Raw genomic sequence first — 20,087 nt, 5'->3', positions numbered from 1 at the left:
TTGCTTAAACATATTTAACACTGTCGAATTATTTAACTGAAATGCAAGTGCAAGACTTGAGTGAGTGAGAGTTTAATGGATATATATTCCCAAATTATGTTTCTATGGTTAAATGCGATATCGGTTGTGTATGTATATAGACTAATATACAGTTGTCAGGTAACTTGAGCAACACCTCATAGCGTTAACGACAGCTTGTAAATGGAATTTCATGTATAATGTGTGTATACTGTGCATGTGTGTGTGAGAGTATTATAATTAACTGTAAATGTGGCTTAGTACAAAGTTGCGTGAAAGACAACACAATACTCTATCACACACATACACACACACACACACACACACACGCAAGTAAACCCGCTGACATAGAAAACAAGAGGGTATGACATACAAATATTGATTCAATATTCTAGCCACAACAGCGTAGCACAGCGAGAATCTCAGCCAAGCAGCTGGATATCAATTAAGATGCAAAGTTATGCCAGACGCTGGCCAACAAAGTAAGAGCCATGCCCCCGCTGCTACCACTACCTGCGGCTAGCTGTGTGCGCGTGCCTTGACACGTGGCTTATTTGATTTGGCCAGGACATTAAAGCCAACTGGCGAGCAGCACAGCAACAGTTGTCCGTCAAAAAGAAAGAGAAGAGCGAAAAAACAAGCAAAGAAAAACTGTTGGCATATTCATTTAGAGCATGCTGAATGCAAATACAAACACAAGCCGAGTCCTGCCCTCCAGAATACACAGGACACCTGGGCCCAAGGCCGGGCCGGGCCGGGCCGGGCCGGGCCGGGCCAGGCAGAGAGCACAACAGTCGCGCGCCAATGTAAATAATACAACAAACAGCTAAAGCCATGGAAAGTAAAAGCGCAAAGGAAACTCAAAGCCAAAACACGACAATTTCATTAGCAAATGCAGCTGCTAGAGCGAGTTCTTTCTCTACGGCTTAAGCTGGAGATGTATTGAGGCAAGGCCATGTTAGTCAGAGCCAAGCAGGCACTCGAGAAAACTAAGCGACCTCCACAAGACATCAAAGCAATGCAGTCAGTGAGCCAACACAACTAGAGGTCGCTAGTTAACTATATGAATTGGCAATGGAATAATATGCTGTCAACCGCGTAGATACGTAAGGATATTATTATTACTCAATGTGTGTCAGTTAAAACTAGCAAATGAATCTGTAAATATGAATACCCGGTTCGAATTGATTGTGAAGCTTACTTTAAGCACAAGCTGCTACTACGATTTTCTAATGAACTGAAACAGAAACTAACATATAATTGTTTCAAAAATGATTTGGCTCAAAATTAAGTTAAGCTATTGCTTAAAAATAAAGTCCCAATCATTGAACCTATCCAACCACATTGGGTTAATGTCAATTTGGGAGGCAATCAAATGTAGCCCGCATTTTATATGTGAAAATATTAATGGCTTGCAATATTTTCAGTACAACGGGCAATTCTTCATTAAAAATGCAGTTGCTTGTTATGTAAAATAAAATACAAATATATGTGACAAGCTGAAACTTAGCTTCAAGCAGGTGAAAAATCAGCTTCACGGAGCATGGCCAAAGGCAGGTAATTCGTTTGGACTATTAAAGTGCAAATATTTTATATAAGTTAATAAATAAATAAACAATTTTCCTAACTTTCTTGCCACTGAGATCGATGGGCGTATGTTACACGTGAACGCCATTTATATATATTTCTTTTTGTGAAACGAACTCCTACATCCTATTAAAGCATACGGATAAAATTCTTATTTTATACAAGAATATTGTTGCCGCCTTTAAATGCCAGAAAAGAAGCAAAACAAAGAGTTGAACCTCGAGAAAATTGAATGAGATTTAACTAAAGTATGGGGGTGGAAAATTTCTACCTATAACTATATAGGATAATGACTTTTAACCGTTTTCCACTGTTGCGGGCGGAATTTCCCAAAATGCCGCAGCACGTATTCATTAAGTTATTCTGTAGAGCTTAGAAAATAAGTTGGAAGCAAATCGGACAAAACATAAAAGTTCAACAAAACAATCTTAGAATCGAACTTTCTACCGAGCTAGCTTAGATTTTGCGAAAAATAAGGAAATTAATTTGAACCCCAAACTTGAACACATCAAAATCTTTGACCCCCATTTCCATCAAGGAGAAATGCATTTTTCGAAATGTATGAAACATCCCTCAAATGAATTTGAACAAAGATGAGTTTGAGGCCGATCGGATGGTAAACAAACAAGTTTCATACAAAAAAGTTTCATCTTAACGTGCACCTTCATCAGGTAACCAGGTAACTAATGTGAAAGTTTCAGTTTCCTAGCTAGGTAAGATAGGGAATTGAATAGCACCATGGCCTCCGAGATGACACATTTTATTGCAAAGAGTAATTAACTTAATGCCATTCGCCAGATAAAAATGTTTTACTAGCTCAAAGTCAACTTCGTTGCGCGAAATTCTTTGCCCACGCACGTGCAAATAATACAAACGGTCTGGCGATTCGGGGGCTCGGATTCAGGCAAAGGTGGAGCGGGGCTGGCGAGGGGGCTGTAGTTGTCCATGCCAGGACATGTTTGAATAGAAAATTTCAATTTTGTGCGTTTAGCAAACAACAAACGCAAGTCAACAGAAATGTGCAGCGCAGCGCAGCACAGAAAAAAAAGATGGCCAACACAGATGCTCACACACTGATGCATACACAGGCACACACACACACACACACAGACGCACACACTGACAGATGGACGGACAGTAACATATTCCCTTACACACTGACCGCATGCTGTCTGGAGTGTGTGTGTGTGTGTTTGTGTTTGTAGAGCCGCTTCCTGTTCATTTCCCTAGTTGACAGGACACAACATAGCCAAAATGTCTGGCAATAACAAGAAATATAGGACCATGGGCGAGTCCCTAGGCCCAACACCTCGCTAGATATCCGACTGTGCGGCACAGCTTGGTAACCAAAACTGTTTGGGCAAGTGGCGTGTGCAGACGGTGACCTGTGCTGCACTGTAGAGTTTCGAGTCCTTGGGGCAGGTGGGGGCGTATTCAAATTTTGTCCACTGTGGCGTATGCTTAATGCTACCTCAAACATGCCAAAGATTTCGCACCGCAGCTACGTTCAGGCCACCGACATTTGCTATGTGACAACTGCAGGCAGATAATTTGAGCTAATTATGCTCCGAACACATACAGTTTGGGTAGCAAGGGGTGTCTGGGTGTTGTGCATATGTTTGTAATAGTTGGAAGAAGGTAGCTGCGACTTCATGTTCCTCATGTCCTTCTGTTTGTCTGTCCCAGCCTTAACAGTTGCAATTCAGTTCATCGTATAGCACGGACAATTCGATTTAAATCTTAATCTAATGAAAACAATTCTTATTTTTGAAGGCACAGTCTCGGGCTTTGGTATGCACACGCATGCGAATGCCATATAAAGTACCGAAAATGGCGTAAAGATCAGACAATAAACACCGGAGCTCTCTAAGGTTGCAAGTCCGATACTTAAAGTTGGAAATGGGGAAGTGCGAGCTCCCATTTAAGGCAGCTAGAAGGCTTCTAAATGCAGCTCGCTACAGGGTGCAGGGTAGCTGTGTCAGTCGGCCACTGTCAACCTGCGCACTCTTAGCTGTTGTATACTCTAAGTGCGCTTACGCCTTCAATCAATCTAACAAAAAGTATCGCCGCCAAAGGAAAACGATAGTATATCAAAAACGAATGGCAAAACACACTATAGAGAAACCACGTGCCCCACGAAATGGGGAGGCGCCACAAATGCGGAAGTGCTATTAGGCTGGGTCTGGTGCTGGGGCTGGGTCTGGAGGGCGGCTAGCTGAACGATTATTTTCTCAGGGTCAAGTGTGCCGAGCACTTTCAGCTGGTGGTTAATTATTACCGCCGGAAGCAAAGTGTGGACAACTGAACGGCGAAACTTTGGAAACTAAAAGCAAAGGCTGACCCGGTCATTTGTGCAACTGCACCATGAGGTCGCATTCTACTTTAAGACAACTCATAGCACAAATGCATAGAACTGTTTATTATACAAAAATCGCTTGTGCCACAAAATAAAGAGTTCAGGAAATGGGGACTTGCGATTCAAATTAAAGAAAACTCATTAAAGATTAAATATCCACGCTAGAAAGTTTTCTAACTGAGAGAATCCGACTATAAGATGCTCTGTACTGAGCGCCAAGCTGCCGCTACAAGCAACTATTTTCTATACATTTATACAGAAATAATAACTCAAGCTTCATCTCCACATTATTGTTTGATGTTTGCCTACAAACATAAGATTTATCTTAGAGAGGGCGGCGTAGGTTCCGAATGGTAAAGTTCGAGAAGAAGTTAAGCGAAAAGAATCTATATATATATATATCTATAATTTAATCTATATCTATCATTTAAAACCTCTAGCTTATATATTTTGCGAAATTCTTATTAATAATATATATAGCTTTATGGGGTCGCAGAGGCTGTACTTTACCCATATATACATTTAACCCACTCTCAATGGGTTGAGGCGAGTAAAAGGCATTGAAAGGGATTAAATAAAGCTTATGTCGCTCATAGATACACACACACACACTCACACACACACACACACGAAGACTGCTTAAATTAATTGAAAGGATTATTGCAAACACATTAATTCTGATTTTCGAATTTTAATTTTAGACAATGTATGACTCATAGCTACGCTGCTGAAAAATTTTCACATAGTTACAAAAAAAAAAAAGATATTACTAATAATGACTATTACGAGATTAGAATAAATTAAAACTAATTGCGTGCAAAAAAAAGGAGTGACAAAAAAAAAACAGGTCGATTATCCGATAGTTAGTCCGTTGAGTTTCTGGGTCCACTGGTCCACGTGGCGGGATGCAGCAGAGCCTGGCATATTGTGGATTCAATCGAATGTAGCGCGTGTGCCTTAGAAGTTGTAGTTAAGATTGCCGCTGGAGAAACTCACATGGGATACGGCTGACGAAGGTTGATACGATGGAGAACCCAGTACGGAGGTCTCGGGCACTGCCATGCCGTAGTTGGTGGTGGTGCTGGGTGCCAGTTGGCCGGTGGCGAACTGCTGCGCAACATTCTGCTGCTGATCGCGCAGCACATCTTGCTGCTGCTGCTGCAGGAATCCCATGTGCTGCTGGGTCGAGTAGAAATTGCCCAGTCCGCCGGATGATGTTGTCTGCAACTGTGGCTGTGACTGCGACTGCAACTGCGGCAGCTGCGTCTGTTGGCGTTGTTGCTGCGGCTGCAATCCGTTGCCGCTGCCAAAAACTGACGTGGATTGCCGTGTGAAGTATCGATTCCCTGCAGCATTGACACTGCCGCTGGACGATTGTTGCGGCTGTTCATGCTGCAGTTGGTGCTGCTGCTGGCCGGAGACATCGGGATAGTAGGTGTAGAGTTTTTGCAGCAATTGCTGTTGTTGCTGCTCAAACTCCAATCGCTGACGCTGGTAATCAAGGAAGGCGGCTTGCATCTGGTCCGCATAGCTGGGTAGATTAGCTGATTGCAGCTGTTGCTGTTGCTGTTGCTGTTGCTGCTGCAGTTGCTGCTGTTGCTGTGCAAGATATTGCTGCTGCTGCTGCTGCTGCTGTTGTTGTTGTTGAAGTAATTGTTGTTGGCTGCTGACAGCTGTCGCTGACTTTGACTTGCTGTGAGCTCCAATGGCTTGCTGCGGATACGCAGCTGAATATTGTATTCCCGTGGGCGTAAGTCCGGCGAATTGAGTTGGATTTTGCTGTGAATCAAACAAAATGCAGAACAAAATAATTATTCAAATAATACTTCGGAAACTATACATATTTCATGCTTGCTCCGTTTACCAGTCGACCACCATTTCTGCGAGTTTTGACAGCTCTCATTTTCTGCCAGGTTCTGTGGAATTTAGTTTCAAACACAACTACAATTTAGCAAACGTTTTCGAAATCTTGCAGTTTTACGGCAAGCTACAAATTCAAACGAGAAATAAATTCTGAAATTCGAAATCTAATCTGATTAAGCGAGCGAGCGAGACTGACACTGCCCCCAGTCCCGGACTGCCAGCCCAGCGCTGACAGTCCGGAAGCATTGTGCCCAGCCTGCTTTGGATAGCAAAATAAATGTATACATATATATAAAGAGAAAAAATGAAATAAACAAAGGTGCCAAAGGCAAATATTGATCATACGCCACGTTGCGCAGATGCGCTGCACGCAAACGAATCCAGTGCAAAAATGCGACATAAAACGGGTGGCAATGACGCGAGGCGAACACAGTTGAAAAATGTGCTTCCAATTGCATTTAATGATGCTGCTGCTCTTGCTGGGACTGCTCACGGGCAGCGCCTGGTCACGTGCCAGCCCGGAAAATCCACTCGAGAAATTGGCCGTGGGGGCGCTCAGCGCGGGCACTGGCATTATGAGCAGCCTGCAGGAGGGCGCGTTGGCAACACAACAGATGAACTTTAATGGCGGGCTGGTGGCCGTGCGCTCCAAGACGGCGATGGGCTATGGCGATGCGATGCGACCGGACAGCGGCGAAGATTCCGACTCATCCGAGTCAGATGAAAGGCGGCGACGAAGGCGCCGCAACACCAACAGCACCAGCACGAGCAACAGCAGCTACCGCAACAGCAGCCGCAGCTTTAGCTTGCACCAGGCGCTGCATCGCCTCAAGCGTTCGCCGTGCGGCATGAAGATGGGCGCCACCACGGAGTCGGCCGATGATGTCGAGGCGCGCAAGAAACGCGCACGCAAGCGCGCCGCCAACAACAATGCATCAAGGACGCGCATCAGCAAAACGAGCACCAAAAAGAAGCTGCTCGAGAGTCGCCGGAGACGACGTCGCCAGGCCACGCAGCAGCAGCAGCAGCAGCTGGGCGCCGGCCTGGGCGAACAGGTCAAGGGCCTGTTTCTCTCGTTTATAGACAACATGGCCGACATGGTGCAGCAGGTGCGCCAGCAAGTTAAAGGTGCAACTGCTCAAGCTACTGGCGGCATGTAAGCCACTTAAAAATCAATTAGCTTCCTTTTTTTTTTTGAATACCAAAAATATACCAAATAGATACTGAATTGGCTAAAATGTCACCAAGAAATGTCAGCTATTTCTCAACTATTTTTTGTTGTTAAAAATACCAATAAAGACAAGAAAATACTAACAGAAAAATACTGTCTGCATCAATGGGGCATTCTAAAATATTTTACTAATTAAGGCACTAAAAAACATACAAGAAAAAACAATAAGCCGCATTTAATTGAAGGTCTAACAAGCCGCTCTATAAGACAAAATGTTTGCTATTTCAGATTTATCTGATCGCTGCAAGTTTCAAACACCAACAAACCAACATTTTTAAAAAAAATATATAGAAGCTAGTTAATCACTGACATTTCCGGCTGACAGCGCACGTGTCGCAGTTTTATTGCCTGCTGGACACGCCAACCATCAATGTTGGCCCAGACAAAAGCGTTAGGGCCACGTTGGCGTCAGGTCAGTTAGCGCAATGATTTCCACTTGGCGTTCTGTGTTTGGCTGCGTCTTGGGGCTGGCGATGCTTATATGGCTGGCCCGCTGCCAGGAGGACCTGGAGCTGGACTACTCGAATGAGTATGACGATGTGCGACCGCAGCTAAGCTATCCGGATGAGCCCAGACTGGACACACGCCTGGCCGCAGCGGCTGAGCAGCTGGGCCAGAGCATACGGAATGCCTGGCAGTCCATGGCCGACTCGTTCCGCAGCTATTTTGAGGAGCTGCGGCATGTTTTTGCCGATGGCGCCGAAGACAATGCAGAAACCCTCCCACTGAGCAACTGATCAGAGCTGCATTCACAGTGAATTGCAAAGTTATATAAAAAAACAAAACAAAAGAAAACTATGGGACTTCTATTAAACTTGAGACCTTAAACAACTGATTAGTCAGTGGGGTAGAAATATACATCTCACGAAAGAAACATGCGAATAACAAACATTATTAAATAGTTCTGTGCATACTTCATCTTCCCTTGGCCACACTTAATAGAAATTGATTTTGGCAAAGGTTCGGTGCTTATTGTCCGATCTTTTAGCGGGAAACTAAAATGTAACCAGCTGATGACGAGCATTAGGAATAAAAGTTCGTATGAACTATAGAAGATGAATATGTACTACAGAATATAGAATTCCAACAAAATTTCAACAGGAATAAAAACATATACTTGCATACCCTGTTCAACGTAAAAGAGAGTATATTGGGCTGGGACACATTATCGCCGGCTATATACAGCTGGAGTAGGGATGAGAGCTCGGGCGAAGAGAAGGTTGCAATATATCAAAATTAAATTATAAATGAATTAGGAGACATTCATCTATAGAGAAGTCAAATGACAACTAGATAATAAATGAGCAGCAATTAATGCGAATAGATTACAGCCGACAATTAAGTGAGTTAACTGTAATATCCAATTGTTATAAATACTTTTGGATAAGCGCTAATCAGCTGATCGTACAGCTTCCGGAATTCGGAATTGCACAGCTCTGGAGTTCATCAAGATTGCAGCCAACCCATTACCAGCACATGTCAGCGGTTATGTAAATCGAGCGAATACACTCGCGCACACACGAACACACACATAGCCGCGCACAGCATGCCGCACAGTTGAGGCAAGATGTTGCCTGAGATTGGGGCACCGGATGTGTGCAACACGACAGCAGCTGTTGGCGGTAATTATAAAAGTTTTCTGCTGTTCCCGTTTGCCGGCTGCCAATTAGTCAAATGGCCAGGTCACCCGACACCCCGGTTAAATAAGCCGCGTCGGGAGCCAGGCAAGCCAGTTCCAAGCATAGACCCACAACCAGAACAGAGCCATGGGAGTGTCTTTAGTGTTGGCTGTTTTGCTGCTTCTCAGCATCTGCACAAACGCCAGGCCGCAGGTAAGCTCACCTGCTCAAGCAGCAGACCCACACCGAATGCCCCACTAATTGTGTCTGTGTGTGTGTGTGTGCGTGTGTGCGTGGTTACAGGACTTGGAAACAAGCATGTTGCTGGCTGCAGCCCAAGTGAAACAGCTGGTGGAGAGCGGCGCCGCGGCACGCAACGAGCAGAGTGTCGAGATACTGGGCCAGAAGATGGGCGGCGGCATGAATTTCGGTTTCGGTGATGCGATGCGACCAGGTGCCGGTCGTCGCCGCAGAAGTGCTCGACTGCAGACGGAGCTGGCCCTTGGACCCCGGCAAGAGCTTGACAAAATATATGCATGAACAAAACTTACCACCTGTTGCTGTTGTTGTTGTTGTTGCTGTTGTTGTTGTTGTTGTTGCAAGTCAGCCTGTGGCTGCTCCAGAGCCTGGGCCTGCTGCTGCTTGGCAGCACCATAGTAGCGCGTGAAGGTCTGCTGTAACCCGGGCGCCTTCAGCGTAAACGAATTCGTGTTGGCATCGGTGTGAAAGGATAATTGTGCATGGCACGCATACTGCAGCCCACCGAGCAGCAGCAGGGAGAAGGTCAACAGACCACCGGGATACCAGATGCCAAACATGTCCCGTTTCTATGATTTATGAGGCCAGTGGCAAATGCTAATTGTAATTGATTCAGATTCCACGCTGTGATGCAGTTTCTCCCTCTCAGTGGACTGATGGCTGTTGCCCGTCTGTCTGATGCTCTCTGATGGTTGCCTTAATTAATGGCAACGGCCACAACAACAATGTCACGTTATCGGCGACGACAACAAACCGGCTGCAGTTTGTCCAAATAACGACTGTGCATTGCCCGCCCGCCGTTCAAACGTTTTATACTTGGTCTTTGGCTCCGGGCTTTGGGGCCGTTTACTTGGCATGCAGCAAAGGCAGCGAACACATCGAAGACAGCGGCAACAGCTGATGGTAAATGGAAAATTTATTTATTGGCCCCGTCTTCGGCAAGTGCTGCAATTTGAGTAGCATTACGAGTCAATGTATGTGCGTGAGGTGTTAGCACAGTCGAGCCACCAACTCCACGCCATGTGTGCCAATGCGCCTTGGGTCATTCGAGGGCGGTCATGAAGTGGGCACAATATATATGATGTGGTGATAACTAAGGATCGGCTTAGGAGCTCCATATAGGGGAAACAGTGCACAGTTCTATGCGCATAGAGGCAGCCAAAGATGGTAAGTGACAGAGACAAGAGAGAGAGTGAGAGAGAGGGAAAGGGGGCGAGAGTCGGAGAGAGCTAGAGCTATATATAGCGGGAAAGCGCAAGATTCTGTGAAAGTGTTTCGGCTTTGAGCTGAGATGAAAAGCCCAATCCAACTTTTTGGGTATCTACATCTACATTTAGGCTGGCATTTGCACCAGCAACCAAATTGTTGGGGTAGCTTGAATACCTTCAATCAGCTAAGAGTGGCTGAGCACGGAAGATGGGAAAGGTTTTTTAATAAAACGATACATTGTTATATATTTTAATATATAGGTATATATAACAGCCTTGGCTGGGAGCCCACAAAGCCTTTTTGGTGGTTCGTTTCACGCCTTGCCCCGAGGTTCCGCTACAACTACAACTTAGACAATCATAAATGCTTTATAATTAAATATCAAGATATTTATTATTATTTCACTTTCTTTAAGCGCTTTGAATTTAAATGCGGCACAGCGACAAGAAATATGTGCAGCATAGGCCTCTGAATAAGGCCCCTTGCGGGGGCACATGCAAATACAAATTGAATATGGTCGTGTCGCTTACATAACATGCACGCTGCCCCAAAAAGAAACCGAAAAATAAAGTGGGCAAAAGACACAGAAGCAACAGCAAAAGTGAGCGAAAAATATATAAACAACAAAAATGATGTGACCACAGGGCCAACTAAATATAAAGACCCGGCATAAAATGCTGTTTATGGGAACGTGCGTGGCATACGCAAAATGCGTGGAAGCGTGTCGGGTGTCTGCAAAGGGATTTCGATATCAATAAATGGCCAACAGCTGATAAGAGAGCGGGGTTAAGGCTAACAGACAAGAAGCTGCCCATAATTGCATTTGCAATTGCATTGCCAATTGGCTCAAATCGTTGCCAACTTTCAAATTGTGTTGGCCAAACCGATTATGAAAGACAACTATTATGAGTGCACACACACACACACACACACACACATGGAACACCACCTACATAAGTGTTAAGTGGGCAGCCGAAGCGGACAGTGGCAGTGGCCGCCCGTCCACATGGCGTATACGTGATCGACATACATTTATTAGGTCGCGCGCGCGTTTCATTTCATTTTGAAGACGCAATCGCAATTGAAAGCGCATTTCATATGATTGAAAGTTGTTTATGTATGCCATTTGCTCCAACTGCACGTATACGCCCTCCGACCGCCCCCATTGGCTCGCGATAAAGGGTATGTATCAATATTGAAATATATATGTATGTATAATACATGAACACTGTTCCACGCACATTATGACAATGAGCCGACAATCAAGACACAGGCGCCAGTAAGCAGTCTGCAGCAACAGTCAGCAGCAGCAGTAAACGGCCAGCAGTAGCCAATTAGCTGTAATACCACAAGCAGTCCATATATGTTATATATACGTATATCCATGTTACGAGTATTGCAATATTTGTAATAAGCTGTTGCCCGGAATGGTGACAGGCTGAAGGCTAAAGCTTTTAAAATTGTTGACCAACAGATTAAGAGCTGAATAATCGCAATGCTTCCAGAGCATTAAGACCGAATCGCCGATTTTTATGTAAATAACAAACAGAGCGACTCCAATAAAATATCTGTCAACAAGTGCGCACGCTGTTGTCGACTGTGCTCGACTGCCAAATACCCTGTAACAAAAAACATTGATTTTTAGTAGCACGCTTTGAATTGCGCATTTCACAAAAAATGCAGATATAAATATGAGAACTTTCCCCATTTTCGAAGCAATTATTTAATAAGTCAAATATTCTTGACTTGTCAAACAAAAAGGCATCATAGCCAACTCTTAAATTCGTTGAGGCATGCTGTGAAATCCAATTACAAATGGGACGTGATATCGAAAAAACCTGATAAGCTCTTTTTTCGTTTGGCATAGTACAAAATACACATATTTGAAATTTAAAGTCCGTACTTTCCCATCAAGCATCCGTTCCGCATTTTCATTGGATATAGGGTATAAAAAGAGCTTTACAGACTACTTCGCGTATTTTATGTGGTAAATATATTAATTAAAATATAAAGAAAAATTAAATTATTTAACATATTTATGTGAAGCTTTAAGATATCAGTAGATAATGTTGCCAATAATTTAATAAAATTGAGCTTATATTTTTTAAGCACATATATTTTGATTTCCTGCTTATAAGGTTTTTATTTAAATATAGATATTATTGCGGTAATATGATATAAGGGTAAACACGAGCCTGTTCAAGCTCGAATATCTGGCTTTGTTTTAAATACGAACCGAACCCTAAATCAAACAAAAATTTCGAAGCATAAAATAAAAATCTCTAAAAGAACATTCAGTCCCCAAAAACTACAAAGAGCTTTGGTACCAAACGTTGCAATTATCTAACCATATTGGGTAGATGCCAATTTTGGGGAAAGCCCAAAAAATGTTTGCCCGCATCTTGTATATGAAAATATCTACGACTGGCAATATTTTCAGTACAGCGGGCAATTGGGTATTGAATAATGAAAAGGTTTTATTCAAAATTGAATCTGTTTTTCAAAATGTTTTGCGAAATACAGGATGCTCGTTCGATATTTTTGGAGCCTCTTTGTTGATGAAAGCACTTGCCAGACAAGGAAATATTTTCTTCGAGCCATTCGATTCCGGGAAATTAGCTGCTGTCGAACGAGCGATAAGAAATTATTATAGCGTCATTTTTATTATTATTATTTTTTTTTTTTTTAGGCAACAAAAGCTCATAAAATACGTGTAATTTAGCGATTAGGACATGCACCATAAAATATCAAATAAAAGAAAATAATAATAATAAAATAAGAAGCACAATAGTATAAGAAAGCAGGGGAAAATATGTAGACCTGTCGTGTGGTCAAAAAGAAAGGGAGAGAGAGAGAGAGAGAGATGTCCTGCTAAATAATGGTACTTAATCATTTTAGTGGGTCATCGAAAATGCAAGGGAGAACGGTTTTCGGCTGCCAACTGACCTCCCAAAAGTGGAGTACTGCGAGCGGAGAGGCGCAGATGCTGCATACAACACCATGCGACCAGCGCCCGATTTGAGGCTGTTAAACCCAAGCGCTTGAACTTTTGAACTCGCACACTGACCTCATTGCACACACGCACACACAGACACAGAGGCACACGCACATTTGCACCCAATCTCTGGCCAATGGCTCTGCCTGGCTCATGCCAGGGAATTATTTTGCGCTGCAAATTATTTTGGCTCCCCTTTTCGCTTTTGCATTTGCACAGATTAAATTGAGGCGACAGGCCACGCGGCTCCTGTTCCAGCTACAGCTTCAGCTCAAGACCTGCTTCCGGCCAGCCCTGACACCCCAATCGCATCCGCATTCGCATACCATCCGCAATCTACATAGGCCAGCGCCGAAAGACAAACAACAGGCATCAACCTTTTTATGACCTAGCTACAGTGGTCGAAATACCCAGTACATCTGTTGTAAAATTAAATTAAAAAGAAAATAAAATTATAAATAAAATTTAAAGAAGATAATACTGTCATTAAAAACTATATAATATAAAATACATGCTACAAATTAATATTAGGAAAATCGAATTTTAAGATTATGCAAGAAAAAAATATTTAAAAAACACTTATAATAATACTTAAAAATATAAAAAACTAAAGAAATTAAATTAAAAAAATATATAAACTAAACAAATTTAAAAATTATATGATATATCTTTATGGATATTAAAATACAAATTAATATTTATTTATTAAATAGAATTATTTGAAGAAATAGTTTTCAGAAAATAAAAAAACTAAATCAATGAAATTACAAATAAACTTTTTAATTAACGCGTTTATATACTTATGTATTTTAGTGCATACTTACTAATTCTTTAATTAGGAAAAGAAACTAACCCTTGACAAGGTTCTAATCCTCTCGGTGTCACTGTGTTCAGCTTAAATACCAATAAAAAAGAAAATGGCGCCAATGCAGCAGTTTTTTTTTTGTGGGTTTAACTCACATCAATTTTTTTTTATTAGTTTCTTTATTTTGTTTTATACACCAAATACAAAAAAAAAAAAAAAAGACAACAACAACGAAAACTGTATTCAATATAAGCACAAATATGTATATATATATATATATATATATATATATATATAAATTGTATATATATATAGTATATAAGGGACTTAAACTTTATGGGGCTTGCTTGGACTTTTGCCTTAGTGCCTGTATTACTTGCTGCTTAGCTCAAGTATTATTATTGTTATTTTTAATAAATTTTAGGGGTATCTGCAACGAATGCTATAACATTTCATTGATGAATCGAGCTCAATTAAATTTGGTAGAGGCCTTAAGCCAGTTGTGATCAGAGTAGATTTAGCTTTGGTATACTTTGGTATACACTTAGTACAAAAGGGGGAGATTGCAATTCTCGGGGCTCGCAAGAATTGCAAACTGGTTCGAATGCAATTAATTTAATACAGACATACACAGGTATACGGGCATGTATGTGTGTAGTTTACAAACACACATATATATATATATATATATATATAGTTAGCTTTGGATTTATTTTTATTGTGGTTGATAACATTCAATAAACTGTTGACTATCTGTATTATTTTTTTAAATATTGTGTTCATATTCTTGTGTGGATCAGCTTTAAACCTTGCATTGTATTCTTGATATATTTAAAATATTTCACCATAAACATTTATTTTGTAATGGATAATAAATATGTATACTTTTTCTTTTTCTTGTTTAACTTGTATTCTTATTGACATTGAAATGTAACTGAACTTTCAGAAGTTAACAACATTTAATTCGTAACATACGTAACATACACTGCCTCTAAATTATATGTGTACCTAATGTATATACTACAAATATTGCACATAGACCAGATACACAATATAATTTATTATATTTTATTTTTCAAATATTTTGTTTTTGTTTAAATTGTATTTAAAGTTGTTGCTTGGCACATTTGAATTATTTAATTTCATGCTGTGCCTATTTCGAGGAGCATTTTCTTAGTTAAACACAACAAACATTTCATTAGTTGAGTTTTAAAAATATTTCATTTTTCGATTTTGGTTTTTATTTTCTTTCGGTTTTTGCTTTCATATTTAGTTCTTATAACAACATTGATAAATATAGCATGTAACATGAATTGTGCTAACCGTTTTGCCAACAAAGTTATCTTTTGTTTTCTGTAGAGGAATATAAATACTTTATTTGAATTACTTTGTTTGTCTTCTCTTTTTCATTGTAATATTTTTATATATTTTTATACTCTTGATATTTTGGTATTGAAATAGGTTCTTTAAAAATATGCCTTTCCTTTTCCTTTTCCTTTCATTTCTTTTGCTTCTTCTCTTCTCTTCTCTTCTCTTCTCTTCTCTTCTCTTCTCTTCTCTTCTCTTCTCTTCTCTTCTCTTCTCTTCTCTTCTCTTCTTCTCTTCTCTTCTCTTCTCTTCTCTTCTCTTCTCTTCTCTTCTCTTCTCTTCTCTTCTCTTCTCTTCTCTTCTCTTTTTTTCTGTCTAACAACTTTGCTGAGCAACTTCTCATGGATCGTTAAAAATACATGATTCATTTTTGTTTCAGGCACGCTTTCCCAATGTCTTTGTGCTTTAAAAATTAATCATATTTTTGATTAGCATTACGTGTGTACAAGCATATTCTTTTTTTTTTATATATATTTTTATTGTACATTGAGAAACAACGTACATATTTTCGACCTTGCGGCTTTATTTGTTTAATAAAAATTTTTTATTTCTGTTTCGTCCAAAAAAAAATTACCCTTAAGCTGCTAAAAAAGTTCTCCTACAATACCTGCAGCCTGCCTCTGCTGCCCCACTTAACACTTTAATTACCCTGGGAAAAAAGGTAATTCCCCTCGAACATTACGCTCCCCCCGGTTCCCCTTGCCTAAGCCCTACTACCCTTAAGCTACCAAGTAGAAAAAATTGTTTGGTTCGAAAAGTTTCAGTATTTCCGCGATATGCAAATACTTGTTTTTTAAAAATGGAAAAAAAGAAGGGAGCATAATGAAGTGCATTAGCACTTCTTGCCAGGAGTGGGGCGCAAAATCTGTTGCCAAAGACCACCTCCTGCTTAGAGCTCGGCAAAAATGTTCTCCCTAAAGTCGAGTTCCGGATGCGCGGAATGCGTGGATCCATGTCCATAATCCCGCGATTTCATTGAGCTGCGCGCCGAATTGGAGTTGAAGCTGGCGTTCCGGGGGCTGCTGCGACGCATGCGACCCTCGAGGCCGGCCATTTTGTTGAGCGGCTGTGTGGGATCTAGCTCACAGAATGCGCCCGCAATTAGATCGGTGCCATTGAGCGAATTGAAGCTATCGCGCTTAGAGCCGCGGGCGGTGCCGCCGCCCGGAACATGATGCGAACCGGGGCCGGAGCTCTTGCGGCTAAGCCGACGCGTATACTGATACTGATAGGTGGGTGGGGGCGGGGCGGGCGCTGCAACTTGCACCGCTTGGACTGCTGGCGGCAAATTGTTGCTGCCACCGGGTGTATAGCTATCGTAAAAGTCCTGCGGCACCTCCTCCTCATCCAGTTGCTGGTGCTGATGCAGCTGCTGCTGTTGCTGTTGTAGCTGCTGCTGTTGTAAGTGGCCAAGACGCTGCTGTGCCTGCTGATGTAGCTGATGCTCCTGCAGATTGGAGCACAGGCTGTACTCTGTGGGCTGGCTGCTGCTGGCCAGCGACATGCTGAGCGGATCACTGCCGGGCATCACCAGCGCCAATGCGCCCTTATCATAACCATAGCCGGAGTCTCGCTTGGGTTTGGGGGAGCGCTGCGCATATAGCTTCTCAATGTCTGGCAGCTGGCGACCAACTCCGCCGACAGATAGGCGAACCTTCTCGCCCTGCTGCTCCCGTTGCATCATCTCCTGTATGTCCATGCTGCGCTCGCGCTCCAGCAGATCGATAATCTCCAAGTCGCGCTCCAGCGTGCTGGAGGAGAAGGTGCTGCTGCACTCGCTAAATGAGATATCCTTATGCCGCAACCCGGCCACGTGGGGCCAACGCTGCGGCGGATGCATCACGCTGCTTACCACGGAGCTCTCCTCGCCGTCACCATAGTTGCTGGTGCCGCTGTCATCCAGCAGCGCGCTATTGTTGCCATTGCAGTAGCTGGAGGCGGTCAGATTGGACACCGAGTTGTTTGACACGGACATGTACTCTATGGTCGGTTTTGGCCTGGCCTGGCCGGCGGCGGGCTTGGAGCGGCCGCTGCTGTTGTTGCTGCTGCTGCTAGGCGGCTGCTTGCGGCCCGATCCAGTCGAGCCATGGCCATCCGAGATTATATTGATCTTGACATCGTGCTTTTTGCCGCGCATATGCTTGCCTAGATTATTAACCACGCCAGCGTCCCCAGCCCCGCGTCCACTCAGCACATGACCGCCGCGCTCCCGTCGCTCACGTTCCCGATCCCGACCCCGTTCACGCTCCCGTTCCCGTTCACGCTCCCTATCCCTATCCCGTTCACGCTCCCTATCCCTATCCCGCTCACGATCTCGCTCCTTGACGGCAGACTGACCCTGTCTATGCGGCGCACCGCTGTACCGATCCGTGGAGCTTAAGCCATGTCCCGGACTCCGCTCATGACGCAGCGACACTGCGTTGCCCTTGGGTGGATGCTTCTGTGACTCGGCTGGGGGCTGCGTCTGTCCCGCAACATTTACCGCAACGCTTGTGGTATTAGTGTGCTCGTCCTTTTCAATGGAGTCATCCTGCAGGCTGCCAGTGCCCGCATTGCTGCGACGCTGTGACTTCGGCTTGCGCTTGGCCGAGAGTCGAAAATAGCCGCGCAGACGCTCCTGCTCATCTCTGCGAAATGGAAGGAAATCGGAAAACAAAGCATTGATACAAATGATGCGAAACATACTCAACAAAAAAAAAAAAAAACACTCGTGTAGCGGACAAACAACAAATACAGTGCTGCACGGCTGCCTTTCAGCTGGCATCAAATTATTCAAATCATTTCAAATAAACCAGTAAAACTGACAAATGAATACCATGAATTAAACAACTCGCTCGGCACTTACAAATGCCAAGTACTTACTTTATGCTTTTAAAGACGCGCTGGCAAGTACGAGTTTGAGTTTGCGAGGGCAAAAACTCGTTTGCTCGCTCGCGTCTTTTTTTGAAAAACAAAGGAAATTAAATATCAAATGTACAATCGCGAGTACTTGGAAATGCGTTTATGTGTGCATGACAGTGCTGCAAAATGCTTGGTTGCAGCATTTATGCTGGAAACAGTGTTGAATTATGCAAGGAGTATTTATATAATGCGCGTATTTATGTGGAAACATGTAGCAATATGAATAACAATAGTGAGACTCACCTGGGCAATATCTGCGAGGCATAAATACAAGGAAATATGACTGTGGGCAGAAATGCGACCCACACAAACATCAAATAGGTAAAATCGAAATGCTTCTGATTCTCGTAGGTCTCCTCGAGCGAGAGCCGTGCGAATCTTAGTATCATTAATGGGCACAGACAGACCACCTGGGTGGCGGCCATGCTGCCAAAATTGCGCTGCTTGCGCTTCTCCCGGCAGACGTCCAGCTCGGCGCTGTACAGATCATAGGAGCGGGTGCTTGTTCCATGTCCATTACTTAGCCCGGCCACGCCGCCGCCGCTGTGCGTGCGCGGCTCCGATGATGTCGAGGAGTTCCTGTGCCGGGCAACAAAAAGAACACAAAAATGAAAGGTGAGCAAGAGAAATGTCGAAAAAGTTGTTGAGGAAATCGAAGTCATTAAACTGCCATTGGGTTGGAATTGAGCTCATTAGCAACGGACAAGCTCAGGTGCCCGGCGGTTGCCCGGTTGCTGGGTTGCCCGCTTGCTTTATGGTAACCAATGCCAATACCCACTCTCCCTCTCTAGCTGTCCCCTACCCGTATCCAGTTCAATCTCAATCCGTTCGAACAAAAAAAAATTAATCAGCTCAATTAGCAGAACTGAAACCCAAATCGAAGCCAAACGACCAAATGAATAATGACCCCAATTTATTTCAGTGGCCAGCAAGCGCTTAATATTTTAATTTAATGGCACGTGCCGCAGGTATTTTATGTTTTTCCCCCGTTGCAATATTTTAATATGCCAAATGTGAGCTATTATATTCCGAAATAACAAGGAAAACCCCGTTAAGCGTTCGTCTTCTATGCAAATCAGGAAAACGCTGAATGAATCAGCTAGAAATTTGTATTATTTTATTATTAATGTAGCGCGTATTACACAGCTTTGCTCTGGCAAAGTGTTTTCCTTACATTTTAGACGAGCTTTCCGCCCATTTTACCCCCACTGGAATGAACTGCAACAGATGTTGGCATACTTATTCATTTTTTAACGATGTAGAGCTTTAAATCAACTTCAGGTTAAAACTTAATTTAAGTAAAAACTCACTAAGATCTTTGAAAATTAGTTTGAAGCCGATCGGATGGTAAATAAAAAAAGTTTAGGCAACATTTTTCTGCTCATTTTCCACGTTAACGAGTGAAAATAGCTGCAACCCAACGAAAATTTGCCAGCTTATCTTTTAATCCACATGTGCATCATTTTTTCGGTTGAGCAGTAAGAAAGTCTCCAGTCATGTATCTAATTACGAAACACTTACCTCTGCCTCATGCGGAGATCGACGCGATGCTCGTACATCATGACCGCGAAGGGTCCGTCCGGGGGACGCAGCTCTTGGGAGGTGCGTATATACAAATAGGACAATAGGACGGCCGGGCCACAGTACCTGAAAGCGAACAGTCGTAAAGAAATGCGCTTTTCGCTCAACGCCCGTCGAACCTACATGATTAGAAACAATCCCCGTGTATATTCTTGCATGTCATCCATCAAGTTGACAACGCACAGCCCAATGCCGGACAGCTGTGGTAAGTAGTCCTGCAATTAAAGTACAACAACAAACACAATTAACGCACACAATCGCGTTTATTATTAAAAACAAATTAAGGACTAGTAAAT

The 20,087-nt window shown here is 42.9% G+C and overlaps 5 protein-coding genes across 8 annotated transcripts in view; 3 read left to right on the top strand and 2 right to left on the bottom strand.

Annotated features, from left to right (window-relative positions):
• Nucleotides 1-4,636: 4,636 nt before the first annotated feature.
• On the bottom strand, nucleotides 4,637-9,697 carry LOC6635457 (adenylate cyclase, terminal-differentiation specific). Of its 2 annotated transcripts, none has more exons than XM_070209014.1 (2): nucleotides 9,226-9,697; nucleotides 4,637-5,740 (listed from the first exon to the last, which is right to left on the bottom strand). In XM_070209014.1, the coding sequence occupies exons 1-2, from the start codon at nucleotides 9,490-9,492 to the stop codon at nucleotides 4,919-4,921; spliced, it is 1,089 nt and encodes a 362-aa protein (XP_070065115.1). In that variant the 5' UTR covers nucleotides 9,493-9,697; the 3' UTR covers nucleotides 4,637-4,918. The 2 variants fall into 2 exon arrangements, with proteins under 2 accessions (XP_070065115.1, XP_002059059.2); XM_002059023.4 differs by lacking the exon at nucleotides 9,226-9,697 and adding an exon at nucleotides 5,826-6,017.
• LOC6635458 (uncharacterized) lies at nucleotides 6,250-7,140 on the top strand. The gene has a single exon (XM_002059024.4). The coding sequence runs from the start codon at nucleotides 6,265-6,267 to the stop codon at nucleotides 6,982-6,984; it is 720 nt and encodes a 239-aa protein (XP_002059060.1). The 5' UTR covers nucleotides 6,250-6,264; the 3' UTR covers nucleotides 6,985-7,140.
• LOC6635425 (uncharacterized) lies at nucleotides 7,372-7,956 on the top strand. The gene has a single exon (XM_002059025.4). It carries the CDS (start codon nucleotides 7,481-7,483, stop codon nucleotides 7,790-7,792), a length of 312 nt encoding a protein of 103 aa, XP_002059061.1. The 5' UTR covers nucleotides 7,372-7,480; the 3' UTR covers nucleotides 7,793-7,956.
• Nucleotides 8,746-9,224, top strand: LOC6635426 (uncharacterized). The gene is made up of 2 exons (XM_015169161.3): nucleotides 8,746-8,887; nucleotides 8,978-9,224. Exons 1-2 carry the CDS (start codon nucleotides 8,822-8,824, stop codon nucleotides 9,212-9,214), a joined length of 303 nt encoding a protein of 100 aa, XP_015024647.1. The 5' UTR covers nucleotides 8,746-8,821; the 3' UTR covers nucleotides 9,215-9,224.
• Nucleotides 9,698-14,238: 4,541 nt separating the features above from the next.
• LOC6635427 (uncharacterized) overlaps nucleotides 14,239-20,087 on the bottom strand; it is a 54,295-nt gene continuing 48,446 nt past the window's right edge. For 2 of the 3 annotated variants that reach the window (XM_015169092.3, XM_002059027.4), the window contains exons 4-7: nucleotides 19,915-20,006; nucleotides 19,732-19,857; nucleotides 18,454-18,789; nucleotides 14,240-17,936 (exon numbers count right to left, since the gene is read on the bottom strand). In XM_015169092.3, coding sequence (XP_015024578.1) covers nucleotides 16,199-17,936; nucleotides 18,454-18,789; nucleotides 19,732-19,857; nucleotides 19,915-20,006 — 2,292 coding nt within the window. In that variant the 3' untranslated portion in view covers nucleotides 14,240-16,198. Of the gene's footprint in view, nucleotides 17,937-18,453; nucleotides 18,790-19,731; nucleotides 19,858-19,914; nucleotides 20,007-20,087 lie in introns of all 3 variants that reach the window. The other variant, XM_032439972.2, reaches the window with a different exon arrangement.

This window comes from Drosophila virilis, chromosome X (assembly GCF_030788295.1).
Source record: "Drosophila virilis strain 15010-1051.87 chromosome X, Dvir_AGI_RSII-ME, whole genome shotgun sequence".
In the NCBI taxonomy this organism is placed as follows: Eukaryota; Metazoa; Arthropoda; class Insecta; order Diptera; family Drosophilidae; genus Drosophila; species Drosophila virilis.
Note: the sequence above shows the minus strand (reverse complement) of the source record. Positions and strands in the feature narration are given on the sequence as shown.